The 13,478-nt window shown below is 46.2% G+C and overlaps 1 protein-coding gene across 3 annotated transcripts in view; it reads left to right on the forward strand.

Annotated features, from left to right (window-relative positions):
* LOC146053785 (uncharacterized) overlaps positions 1-13,478 on the forward strand; it is an 85,513-nt gene that overhangs the window by 59,005 nt on the left and 13,030 nt on the right. For all 3 annotated transcript variants that reach the window (XM_083168020.1, XM_083168022.1, XM_083168021.1), the window contains exon 5: positions 3,043-3,171. In XM_083168020.1, the coding sequence (XP_083024146.1) occupies positions 3,043-3,171 (129 nt within the window). The remainder of the gene's footprint in view (positions 1-3,042; positions 3,172-13,478) is intronic.

Raw genomic sequence — 13,478 nt, forward strand, 5'->3', positions numbered from 1 at the left:
GTATTACAGTGTGGGTCATCATGTGTGATGGGCATTACAGTGTGGATCATCGTGTGTGATGGGCATTACAGTGTGGGTCATCGTGTGTGATGGGCATTACAGTGTGGGTCATCGTGTGTGATGGGCATTACAGTGTGGGTCATCGTGTGTGATGGGCATTACAGTGTGGGTCATCGTGTGTGATGGGCATTACAGTGTGGACCGTCATCATGTGCGATGGGCATTACAGTGTGGGCCACTATCATGTGCGATGGGCATTACAGTGTGGGTCATCATGTGCGATGGGCATTACAGTGGGTGCCATCATGTGTGATAGGCATTACAGTGTGGGTCATCATGTGCGATGGGCATTACAGTGGGGGCCATCATGTGCGATGGGCATTACAGTGTGGGACATCATGTGCGATAGGCATTACGGTGTGGACAACCATCATGTGTGATGGGCATTACAGTGTGGGCCATCATGTGCGATAGGCATTACGGTGGGGGCCATCATGTGTGATGGGCATTACAGTGTGGGCCATCATGTGTGATGGATATTACAGTGTGGGCCATCATATGTGATGGGCATTACAGTGGGGGCCATCATGTGTGATGGGCATTACAGTGTGGGCCATCATGTGTGATGGGCATTACGGTGTGGGCCATCATGTGTGATGGGCATTACGGTGTGGGCCATCATGTGTGATGGGCATTACAGTGTGGGCCATCATGTGTGATGGGCATTACAGTGGGGGCCACCATGTGTGATGGACATTACAGTGTGGGCCATCATGTGTGATGGGCATTACGGTGGGGGCCACCATGTGTGATGGACATTACAGTGTGGGCCACCATGTGTGATGGACATTACAGTGTGGGCCATCATGTGTGATGGGCATTACGGTGGGGGCCACCATGTGTGATGGACATTACAGTGTGGGCCACCATGTGTGATGGACATTACAGTGTGGGCCATCATGTGTGATGGGCATTACGGTGGGGGCCACCATTGTGTGTGATGGGGCCAAACAAACATATCAAATAAAAGAGATGCTCCGAACAATGGGCGTTTCCGCCACACTCACATCCCCCAACGAGGCTCAGTGCCATCTTCCCAGCCTTGGGTTCTCCAGAGAATTGCATCCCACAGAATTCGGTGCGACTGCGGCTCTGCGCCATTATATTGGATGGAAGCCTGCGCTTTGCATGCTCCGCTGCGCACTCTGCTGTAATTGTTTTTTTTTTTTCTACTGGACTCCTGTGCATACTGTGACTACTGGCCATACTCCACTGTGACTGCTGGCCATACCCCACTGTGTATACATTACTGTGACTGCTGCTCGTAACCCCATTGTGTATACATTACTGTGACTGCTGGCTTTAACCCCACTGTGTATGCGATACTGTAACTGCTGGCCATACCCCTCTGTGTATACGTTACTGTGACTGATGGCTTTAACCCTACTGTGTATACGATGCTGTAACTGCTGGCTATACCCCTCTGTGTATATGTTACTGTGACTGCTGGCCATACCCCACCTGCCACCTGTCGACCCAACGGTGTCGACCTAATGACTGTCGACCTAAGTGGTGTCGACAATACGACCATATCCCGTAAAGTGGCTGCTGGCAATACCCCACTAGTGTTCACACTCTGATTTTTTTAGGGCAGGGCGCTGACCATCAGGCAGAGCACTTTTTCAATCGAAAGAGCACATTTTATACTAGAAATTTACATCAGAAACAGCAAAAATTATAAGAATGATGCCCATTACACATTGTCATATTCTGCTATGGCCATTACATATTCTGTCGCAATGAAAACACATTATACCACAAACCGTAATACCCATTACACATTATACCGCACACACCATAATGCCCATTACACATTATACCACACACCATAATGCCCATTACACATTATACCACACACCATAATACCCATTACACATTAAAACAAAATACCATAATGCCCATTACACATTATGGCACACACCCTACTACCCATTACACATTGTCATACTGATCTATGTCCATTACATATTCTGTAATAATGACAACTACACGTTATATCACACAACAAAATACCCATTACACATTATACCACACACCATAATGCCCATTACACATTATACCACACACCGTAATACCCATTACACATTGTCATGCTGTGCTATGTCCATTCCATTTTCTGTCATAATGACAGCTACACATTATGGCATACACTGTAATACCTCTTATACATTATACCACACACCCTAATACCCATTACACATTATCATACTGAGCTATGTCCATTACATATTATGACCTAATGACATCACACATTATGGCACACACTGTAATGACTCTTACACATTACACCACACACCATAATGCCTCTTACACATTATGGCATATACTGTAATGCCTCTTATACATTATACCACACAATGTAATACCCATTACACATTATACCATGCACCACAATGGCCATTACACATTATACCACACACCGTAATACCCATTACACATGATGGCACACACCGAAAGTTCTCAGCGGCACGTCAACGAGGTGGGGGGCAGCGCAAGGGCGCAGAGTGCCACACACAAAAAGGGCAGGGAGCATTTTGAGGTTTTAAAAACGGGCAGGGTGCAGCACCCTGTAACAGAAGCTTAGAAGGAACACTTGTGATATTATGCTGGGTACACATTGGGTAGCTGGAAATGGGGAACGTGCATCATTATTATAGAACAATGTTTATTCATAATCTTTCTGTGGCTGATATACCAGACATAGCCAAGCGATGTTCATAAAACATTCAGTGATTTGACTCTTTCCTTTATGGTGAAATGCCATTGGTAATCAAGATGTATATCCAATACAGATCAATCCCTGTATTTAATGTGTCCATTATGTGCTTGGTTGCATTACAGAGGAACATATTAGGCCCATGAGTACGTTACCTCAGGGCATAAATATCCCATTTTTCTTTTGTTAGGATGTTGAGCTACCACATTAGTCAGCCTTACTAATATAGTTATATACTCATGTGTTTGTGTATGTCTCCTGGATAGGGAGCTGAACAGTATGGGCATCTGGTACCGAATGGGAAGGGTTCCAAGAGCCCCAGAATCTCCGCAGCCCTCAACACCTTCCTCCCCATCTGCTGTGGTGACGTCGGCATCTGCTCCAAACCTCCCGAGGTAGGTACTTGTGTAGACGTTTTGTTTGAGCCAAGTGTTAAGGCCCATACACACTTGAAGATTTTCATTTCAAAAGACTTTGCCAAAATCTCTGAAAGATATATTTGTCACCAAAGTAGTGCGTACACACTGAGCTATTTTCCCCAAAGAGCAAGAGATTTTCAGGAGGTGAAAGACTTTGCTGAAAATCTTTCATATAAAAGGCTATTTACATAATGGACAGGGTTTGTATTCCAAGGGTGGGAGCAGGGGCCATTTTATTCAGTGCATTTCTGTTCTAGGGGCCTGATTCAGAACTGATCGCTATGCTGTGTATATTCGGAGCCCAGCAAACAGGTAAACGCTACCTGACTCTGCTCCGACTGGGCAAAATCCCGCCCATGTGCACAACTACCATTTAATTTGCCACCGTGCACGTAGGGAGAAATCCATTCACCTTCCCCAGCAATGTATACATTACCGCCACAACAAAATATACATTGGGGGGCAGTGGCGGTGGTAACATATACATTGTTGACCTGCGCCAGCAGTGTATACATTAACGCCATAAAAATATACATTGATGGCCAGTGGCAGTGGTCTCATATACATTGCTGGTCTGCTCCAGCAGTGTTTACATTAATAACTATTATCACTATACATTAGTGCGCAGCAGTGCCTAAAGTGGAAAAATTTGCTTCCCTGACTCTTCCCCCCCCCCCCCCCCCAATTATGTCACAGCCACACTGTCAGGAAAAGAATAATGTGGCCACATAATACCACCCCTGATTCAAATGATGCCCCACAGTGCAAAACAACCCAACACCTAATAAAAACTGAACATTTTGTGCCAAAAATTTTAGGGCATGGCTTTATGGGTCAGGGACACAGAAATGCACACAGTAATGCAAATTACACATTATGCCACACACCGTAATGTCCATTATACTATATGCCAAACACGGTAATGCCCATTTCACAATATGCCAAACATGGTAATGCCCATTTTTTATTATGCCACATAAGTGCCGCTTACATACATGCTCATTGCCAGGTTTTACATTCTCAGTGCCAGGGGTAACATGCCCAGTGCCAGAGGTGTGCACTGTGTGGGAAAGGAGACAGCAGGGCAGAGCGGTGGGAAACCCGGATGTCTCAGAACATCCGTGGTGCGGCTATTTCAAATGACTTGCGAGCCAATCGGTGCTCGCGGCCCGGCAGCTCCTCATTTGTTGCCGTCCCGCGAGCTCTGATTGGCTCACGAGCCGTGAGTTGGCACATAATTTTAAAATAGCTACGCCACGGACGGATGGACCTTCTCTGAGACATCCTGATTTCCCACCGCTCTGCCCGGCTGTCAGCTGTTTAGCGATGCGGACGGAGGCGGAACCATTCCACCTCCAAAATAAAACTGATGGAACGCAGTTCCGCCCAGTTCCTGCTCCCTTTAACCCTTGTGGGCAGTGGTGCCCATAATATATACATTGCTGGCCTGTATCAACAATGTATATATTACTGGCTTGTAAGTAACATTGGTGGGCAGTGATGCCACTAAAATATACATTGCTGGCATGTGCCAGCAATGTATATATTACTGGCTAATTCATAATTATTTGTGGGCAGCAAGCAAATTAATAATCATTGGTGCCCAGTGGTGCCAATAATATATACATTGCTGGCCTGTGCCAGCAATGTATATATTACTGGCTTATAAGTAACATTACATTGGTGGCAAGTGGTGCTAGCAATATATACATTGCTGGCATGTGCCAGCAATGTATATATTACTGCCTTAAAAATGTAACATTGGTGCCCAGTGGTGCTAGCAATATATACATTGCTGGCTTATGCCAGCAATGTATATATTACTGCCTTAAAAATGTAACATTGGTGCCCAGTGGTTCCAGCAATATATACATTGCTGGCATATGCCAGCAATGTATATATTACTGCTTTAAACATAAAACATTGGTGGCCAGCAGTGCCCCCTGCTCTCAGTGCTCTGTGTTAAGCATAGCAGGGGGGGCGTGGCCAGCAGAGTGTGTTGCCGGGTGAGGGAGAAGTGCTCTGTGGTGAGCACTGAGCAGGAGGGCGGGACAAGCAGACAGGCAGGGACTCGGAGCAGGATGCATGGAGCCGGCGCAGCAGCACTTGGACAGGGTGAGTATTATGACAGGCGGGGGCGGGGGGCGGCGCGGCGGTCCGCCGGGCTGAAAGTGGTTAATCTTTCAGCCCGGCAGGCGTACACACATGGCGATGATGGATGAAAAACCATCCATCATCGCCACATCTGCTGGTAAAACCAGCAGATGAACCACTTTCCTAGCGATTATGCGGGAGCGCGCATCATCGCTAGTCGGCAATCTCCGGGGCATACACACTGGGCGATTTTCGGCCGAAAATCGCTCAAAACTGCTGTTTTGAGCGATTTTCAGCTGAAAATCGTCAAGTGTGTATGGGCCTTCACTATTCGGCCCAAATGTCAAATGCAATAAAGATACGTTACTGTCCTCCTTATACTACACACTTGCCGGTCCTTTCTCACAGAACCACGGGCTGCTAAGAGGCCCAGATATCACTGGGAAGGGACAGCGAGCTGCGGGACTGTAATATTACCAGGTCTTTATTACTCTACAGAGAATGCTTCATTCATTAGGACAGGCATGTCCAAACTATGGCCCTCCAGCTGTTGTGAAACTACACATCCCAGCATGCCTTGCAATAGTTTAACATTCCCTAAAAGCAAAACTGAGGCAAGGCATGATGGGACTTGTAGTTTCACAACAGCTGGAGGGCCATAGTTTGGACATGCTTGCATTAGGACCTAATGCTTGTGTTGACCCTATGACCCATACCCGTCTTATGCTGGGCATACACTATGCAATGTCTGTCAGACCAGCATATATACGCTATGAGATAGTAGTGTATGGCCACATGATCCGGGTTCCTTCCCTGTAGAGGGAACATTTCCCCATGCCTCCCCTGTGACAGAACAGGTGAAAGGATGGGCGCTCAGTTTGGAATGTTGGAAAATGTCTCTTGCCCGACAGGCCGATCATCGCTTATTGGTTGCAGCTACCCAATGCACTCATTGGCCGGATCCACTGATAATCAGCCAGTCAGGACAATGATTGCATAATGTATTTATATGTATTACAGGAACTTTTCTTGTATGAAGTAAAGGGACGCTGTTTGTAACCATATGTTCTTGTAATCACATTACACTCTTGTTACAGTACATGTTTGTTACAGCCTTGACCCATGTTGGATGAAGTGTGTAAACTCTTACAATCACGGGACACACTGTCTGTATTATGGATGTTTCTGAGTAGTGCCTGGGTGCACCATGCGATGCCCGGAACTGCTCCGTACTGTGGATGCGTCTGCCGGCTTCTTCCTTCATAGTAGCTTTCAGATGGAAACTGATTCAGACGTATCTTCTGTACCCAGCATGAAGTGGGTCCGAGCCCAGATACTAATGATGACTGCAGTGGGCGGGACAGGCTTTCACGTGTGGATTGTTAGTGTACACGGGAGACTCCCGCATTACCATATGGAATTCAGCAATGGCGCGGATGAGTCAGATTTACACCCTCTCCCGGTGACAATATACATATTATTCAGTTATTTAATAGACCAAATTTTCAATTGTTTTTTTTTCTCATTTACCCACATTCCAATGTCCATGGGGGAAGCCTTGTTATCTGTGCAGAACAATCAATAACATATTCTGAATATTCGCTTACTGATTTGTGATGACCCGTCACCGTGGCAGCACCTGACCGTAGCCTGGTGACTTACCTGGGTATCCAGTAAGTGAGGTCAGATATCTGTAATGTGCTAAATCAGGGAATAAATAGTATGGTGACAGCAGGTACAGTCCGATATATAGGACCTAATCTGTCCATGAGTCGGTCCGCTCAGTATAGCTGTAAGTACAGTACATGCTGAGCAGCTTTATGTGACTGCTACAGTAAGTACAGCACATGCTGAGCAGCTTTATGTGACTGCTACAGTAAGTACAGCACATGCTGAGCAGCTTTATGTGACTTCTACAGTAAGTACAGTACATGCTGTCAGCTTTATGTGACGGCTACAGTAAGTACAGTACATGCTGTCAGCTTTATGTGATGGCTACAGTAAGTACAACACATGCTGAGCAGCTTTATGTGACTGCTACAGTAAGTACAGCACATGCTGAGCAGCTTTATGTGACTTCTACAGTAAGTACAGTACATGCTGTCAGCTTTATGTGACGGCTACAGTAAGTACAGTACATGCTGTCAGCTTTATGTGACGGCTACAGTAAGTACAACACATGCTGAACAGCTTTATGTGACTGCTACAGTAAGTACAGCACATGCTGAGCAGCTTTATGTGACTGCTACAGTAAGTACAGTACATGCTGAGGAGCTTTATGTGACTGCTACAGTAAGTACAGCACATGCTGAGCAGCTTTATGTGACTGCTACAGTAAGTACAACACATGCTGAGCAGCTTTATGTGACTGCTACAGTAGGTACAGCACATGCTGAGCAGCTTTATGTGACTTCTACAGTAAGTACAACACATGCTGAGCAGCTTTATGTGACTGCTACAGTAAGTACAACACATGCTGAGCAGCTTTATGTGACTGCTACAGTAAGTACAGCACATGCTGAGCAGCTTTATGTGACTTCTACAGTAAGTACAGTATATGCTCTCAGCTTTATGTGACGGCTACAGTAAGTACAGTACTTGCTGAATAGCTTTATGTGACTGCTACAGTAAGTACAGCACATGCTGAGCAGCTTTATGTGACTGCTACAGTAAGTACAGTACATGCTGAGAAGCTTTATGTGACTGCTACAGTAAGTACAGTACATGCTGAGCAGCTTTATGTGACTGCTACAGTAAGTACAGCACATGCTGAGCAGCTTTATGTGACTTCTACAGTAAGTACAGTACATGCTGTCAGCTTTATGTGATGGCTACAGTAAGTACAGTACATGCTGTCAGCTTTATGTGACGGCTACAGTAAGTACAACACATGCTGAGCAGCTTTATGTGACTGCTACAGTAAGTACAGCACATGCTGAGCAGCTTTATGTGACTTCTACAGTAAGTACAGTACATGCTGTCAGCTTTATGTGACGGCTACAGTAAGTACAACACATGCTGAACAGCTTTATGTGACTGCTACAGTAAGTACAGCACATGCTGAGCAGCTTTATGTGACTGCTACAGTAAGTACAGTATATGCTGAGCAGCTTTATGTGACTGCTACAGTAAGTACAGCACATGCTGAGCAGCTTTATGTGACTGCTACAGTAAGTACAACACATGCTGAGCAGCTTTATGTGACTGCTACAGTAAGTACAGCACATGCTGAGCAGCTTTATGTGACTTCTGCAGTAAGTACAGTACATGCTGTCAGCTTTATGTGACGGCTACAGTAAGTACAGTACATGCTGAGCAGCTTTATGTGACTGCTACAGTAAGTACAACACATGCTGAGCAGCTTTATGTGACTGCTACAGTAAGTACAGCACATGCTGAGCAGCTTTATGTGACTGCTACAGTAAGTACAACACATGCTGAGCAGCTTTATGTGACTGCTACAGTAAGTACAGCACATGCTGAGCAGCTTTATGTGACTTCTACAGTAAGTACAGTATATGCTCTCAGCTTTATGTGACGGCTACAGTAAGTACAGTACATGCTGAGCAGATTTGTGTGACTGCTACAGTAAGTACAGCACATGCTGAGCAGCTTTATGTGACTGCTACAGTAAGTACAGTACTTGCTGAATAGCTTTATGTGACTGCTACAGTAAGTACAGTACATGCTGAGCAGATTTACGTGACTGCTACAGTAAGTACAGCACATGCTGAGCAGATTTATGTGACGGCTACAGTAAGTACAGCACATGCTGAGCAGCTTTATGTGACTGCTATAGTAAGTACAGGACATGCTGAGCAGCTTTATGTGACTGCTACAGTAAGTACAGCACATGCTGAGCAGCTTTATGTGACGGCTACAGTAAGTACGGTACATGCTGAGAAGCTTTATGTGACGGCTACAGTAAGTACGGTACATGCTGAGAAGCTTTATTTGACTGCTACAGTAAGTACAGTACATGCTGAGCAGATTTATGTGACTGCTACAGTATGTAATGCATATGCTGAGCAGATTTATGTGATTGCTACAGTAAGTACAGCACATGCTGAGCAGCTTTATGTGACTGCTACAGTAAGTACAGTACATGCTGAGCAGCTTTATGTGACTGCTATGAGGCATGGAAGTAAAGCTACTAGACTATAACACAAGTCAGTATATAGCTGTATACGCACTGGATGATGTCTGTACCCAGCGGCATCCTCCGAGATGGGACCCGGTGGGGTGCTGGCATCGGCTAGTGCATACACACTTTTGTTAATGCCAGCCGCAACGAGCGACGGTGGGGGTGCAGGCTCCATGTTACATTGCTGACAAGTTGTGTGAGTGCACATCATCAGCATTGTGCGTACACACTAGACCAGGGGTAGCCAACTTCAGTCCTCAATAGCTACCAACAATTCACATTTTTCAGAGCACCTAGCTTGTGCACAGGTGCACGCATTACTCAATGACACATTTTAAAAGATCCATAGGTGGAGCTAATTACTTCATTTGTGATTCTATGAGGAAACCTGGAAAACACGCACTGTTGGTAGCTCTCGAGGACTGGAGTTGGCTACCCCTGCATTAGACTAGATCAGGCATTCCCAATCACGGTCCTCAAGGCACATCAACAGTGCAGGTTTTAGTGATATCCAGGCTTCAGCACAGATGGTTTAATTAGAATCCCTCAGATACTAATTAAGTCACCTGTGCTCAAGCCTGGATATCTACAAAACCTGCACTGTTGGTGTGCCTTGAGGACTGTGATTGGGAATGCCTGGACTAGATTTTGGTTCTGTTTTTCCGATCCATCGGTTCCTGCTAAAGTATTTAAAATGTCACCTGATGCTATATATGTCACCTGATACTATATATGTCACCTGATGCCACTTATGTCACCTGATGCTATATATGTCACCTGATGCTATACTGTATATGTCACCTGATGCTATATATGTCACCTGATGATAACATATTGGTGAGATTTAATAGGATGAGAGATTCAAAAAGTGAGAGATTTGGTAAGAAATCTCCAGGTTTTTTTAAAGCGGCAATCATTTACACTGCAAAACCAGTTTGATTTTGCCGTGTAAATGATTGCCACTTTAGAAAACTGGAGATTTCTTACCAAATCTCTCACTTTTTGAATCTCTCATCCTATTAAATCTCACCCATTGTATTAACTTCCAAAAATGAAGAGGATTTCCCAGATATTAGGGGATTCTAGCAATAAAACATTAGTATGGGCTGGATGGTGTAATATTATTAATGAAACTTCCTGTCGGCAGATGTGAGATTGAGTGTGACCTCACACATTAACCATATTTGCTAGTGGATAAAATCTAACTTATCTAAAATAACGACACGGACAACAGTAATGCCATTAAAATCAGTCAACCTTTTTATTTTGTAACATTTTAAATAACTATGGTGGCAGAGAGAAAGAACGGTCAGTTTACCAGTGACATAAGCCAATTGGCCAGTACACCACAATAGGCCAACTAGACAGTCAGTGGCCCTGACCCCCAGTAGGGTAGGTCACACTAGATCAGTGTATTAGAAAGAGGGGTGCCGGATGACTGCCCGGCAATCGGGATCCTGACGGTAAGTGTACCAACATAGGAATTGCGACTGCCGGTGCTCTGACATGGGGGATCCCAACTGACAGGGTCTATTCTCCCTTGTGGGGTCCATGACCCCCATAGAGGGAGAATAGAACCTGTGGCGAGCCACCGAGCCTGCAAGGGGCTTCTTTGCGCTCACCCCCTTGTCAGAGCACTAACTGGCAGTCGGGATTCCGATGTCGGTAAACTGACTGTCATGATCCCGATTGTTGGACAGTCATACCACACCCTGAAAAGAGAGCGCTCCTCCATAAAGCAGCGCATTAGCCACTGGACTGACGTTATTTCCCGCCACAGAGAGGTTGACCAACCCCAACAGGCAAGAAAAAAGAAAAAAAAAGTTTGGGCTAGGGTGGGTGGGGAATCCAGGCTAAAAGAGTCAGCCCCTAGCTAGCCTACAATCAAAATGTCCACATCTCCAGAACTATCGAAATAACAACCTGACTAATGCCAAGGGAGTAAGGGGGTGGGATGACTTGGCCCGAGGTGAAAACCTGAAAAACCTGAAAAAACTGCACGGAGAACACGAGCCAATAGTGTCACCGTGTATTCAGGAGAAAACAGGGAAAATCCCTCGGGACCCTCACCGCTAACGGTGACGAGTGGCAAATGCTCCCAAGTCTTGTCTATTCGTGATGTGGTGTAGAAAGTGGGGAAGCAGATCGTTGAAGGAGCCGCCCTGCCGATCAAGCAGGATTACACTATAAAAACTAGTGCATGGAGCAGCTGACTGGTCGACACAGGCGGCCCCAACCCCAAACCGCTAGCCCACCCCCACACCACCTGACGAATAGACCTATATACAATGATAGGCATTGCACCTCCTGCTGCGTTACTGATCGGAACGGCATCCTGGGCTGCAGTATCCGATCTCCTGTGACAACTTTGTCCAGCTCCGACCCAGTTGGGTCATGCAAGCCGACCATGGAATCTGCTCCGATCAGGTCTGAAAATCTCAGTCCTCCGAAGTAGATCCTGGCCCCATCTTTCACAAACAACCTCCATCCCCATGCCATCCCCAAGCAGCATCAGACTATCAATCACTGACTGTCTGATGCCATAGTTCAACCAATGTTGTGGACACATACTGTACATGGGCAGTATGGGTCCAACACATGCGCAGGGTACCAAATATCAGTACTTTACTGAATGTGCCACTACAGCTTTGGATTATGATTCGGGCCCAATATGCTAATTTAGTATTTGAGTTTCTGTGCCATCGGCCGCAGGAGTGTTGGAGAAGTGTAAAAGAGACAAATACCAACATGACTAATACCAAGTGAGGGGGGGGGGGGAGGGGGTGAGATGACTTGGCCCGAGGTAAAAACCTGAAAAACCTGATAAACCTGCACGGAGAACACGAGCCAATAGTGTCACCGTGTATTCAGGCAAAAACAGGACAAAATCCCTCGGGACCCTCACCGCTAACAGTGACGAGTGGCAAAATGCTCTCAAGTCGTGTCAGCCCTAGGCCGCATGAGTGTGGGTGGGGTGTAGTAAAAATAATTACCAACCTGACTAATACCAAGTGAGGGGGGAGGAGGGGGTGAGACGACTTGGCCCGAGGTAAAAACCTGAAATTCCTGATAAACCTGCACGGAGAACACAAGCCAATATTGTCACCGTGTATTCAGGAGATAACAGGGAAAATCTCTCGGGACCCTCACCGCTAACGGTGACGAGTGGCAAAATGCTCCCAAGTTGTGTCAACCCTAGCCCGCAGGAGTGTGGGTGGTGTGTAATAGAGGCAGCTGAAAGCTGATGGGATGGGATAGAGCGGTTGTGATGGTGCAGAAAGCAGAAAAGAGTGTAAAGAAAAGAGGAGCGAGAAGCAAACCCAAAATGGCCACAGGAGTGTGTGTGGAGTGTAGTAAAACCAAATACTAACATGACTAATGCTAAGTGAGGGGTAGGAGGGGGTGAGACGACTTGGCCCGAGGTAAAAACCTGAAATTCCTGATAAACCTGCACGGAGAACACGAGCCAATAGTGTCACCGTGTATTCAGGAGATAACAGGGACAATCCCTCGGGACCCTCACCGCTAACGGTGACGAGTGGCAAAATGCTCCCAAGTCGTGTCAGCCCTAGGCTGCAGGAGTGTGGGTGGAGTGTAATAGAGGCAGCTGAAAGCTGATGGGATGGGATAGAGCGGTTGTGATGGTGCGATAGACAGAAAAGAGTGTAAAGAAAAGAGAGAGAAGAAAACCCAAAATGGGATAACACCTGTGAGGAGAGAGATAGAAGGAATTACCACGATGTACGGTGGAGAAGATCTTCATGTTCTCGGTGTATTCAGGAGATACGACACAGGACCGGCCACCGAGTGGACTGTCTGCGGCACACAGGACAGCTGGGATTTGAGTCCGTCCACACGTAGATGCAGCTCGGATGAAATCTGTGGCCACAGGGCAGAACTGACACCCGCTCTCCATTTTGGAACTCCATAATACAGATCACGCAGAATTGCGGCTCTTCATCCTCAGCAATAGTGCACGATGGAAATGCGCTGATCTCCAAATCCCAGGGTGCGACATTCTCCCTGGTGAGACGTATCTGCAGGT

Source organism: Crinia signifera, unplaced genomic scaffold (genome assembly GCF_055691185.1).
Source record: "Crinia signifera unplaced genomic scaffold, ASM5569118v1 HAP2_SCAFFOLD_201, whole genome shotgun sequence".
NCBI lineage: Eukaryota > Metazoa > Chordata > Amphibia > Anura > Myobatrachidae > Crinia > Crinia signifera.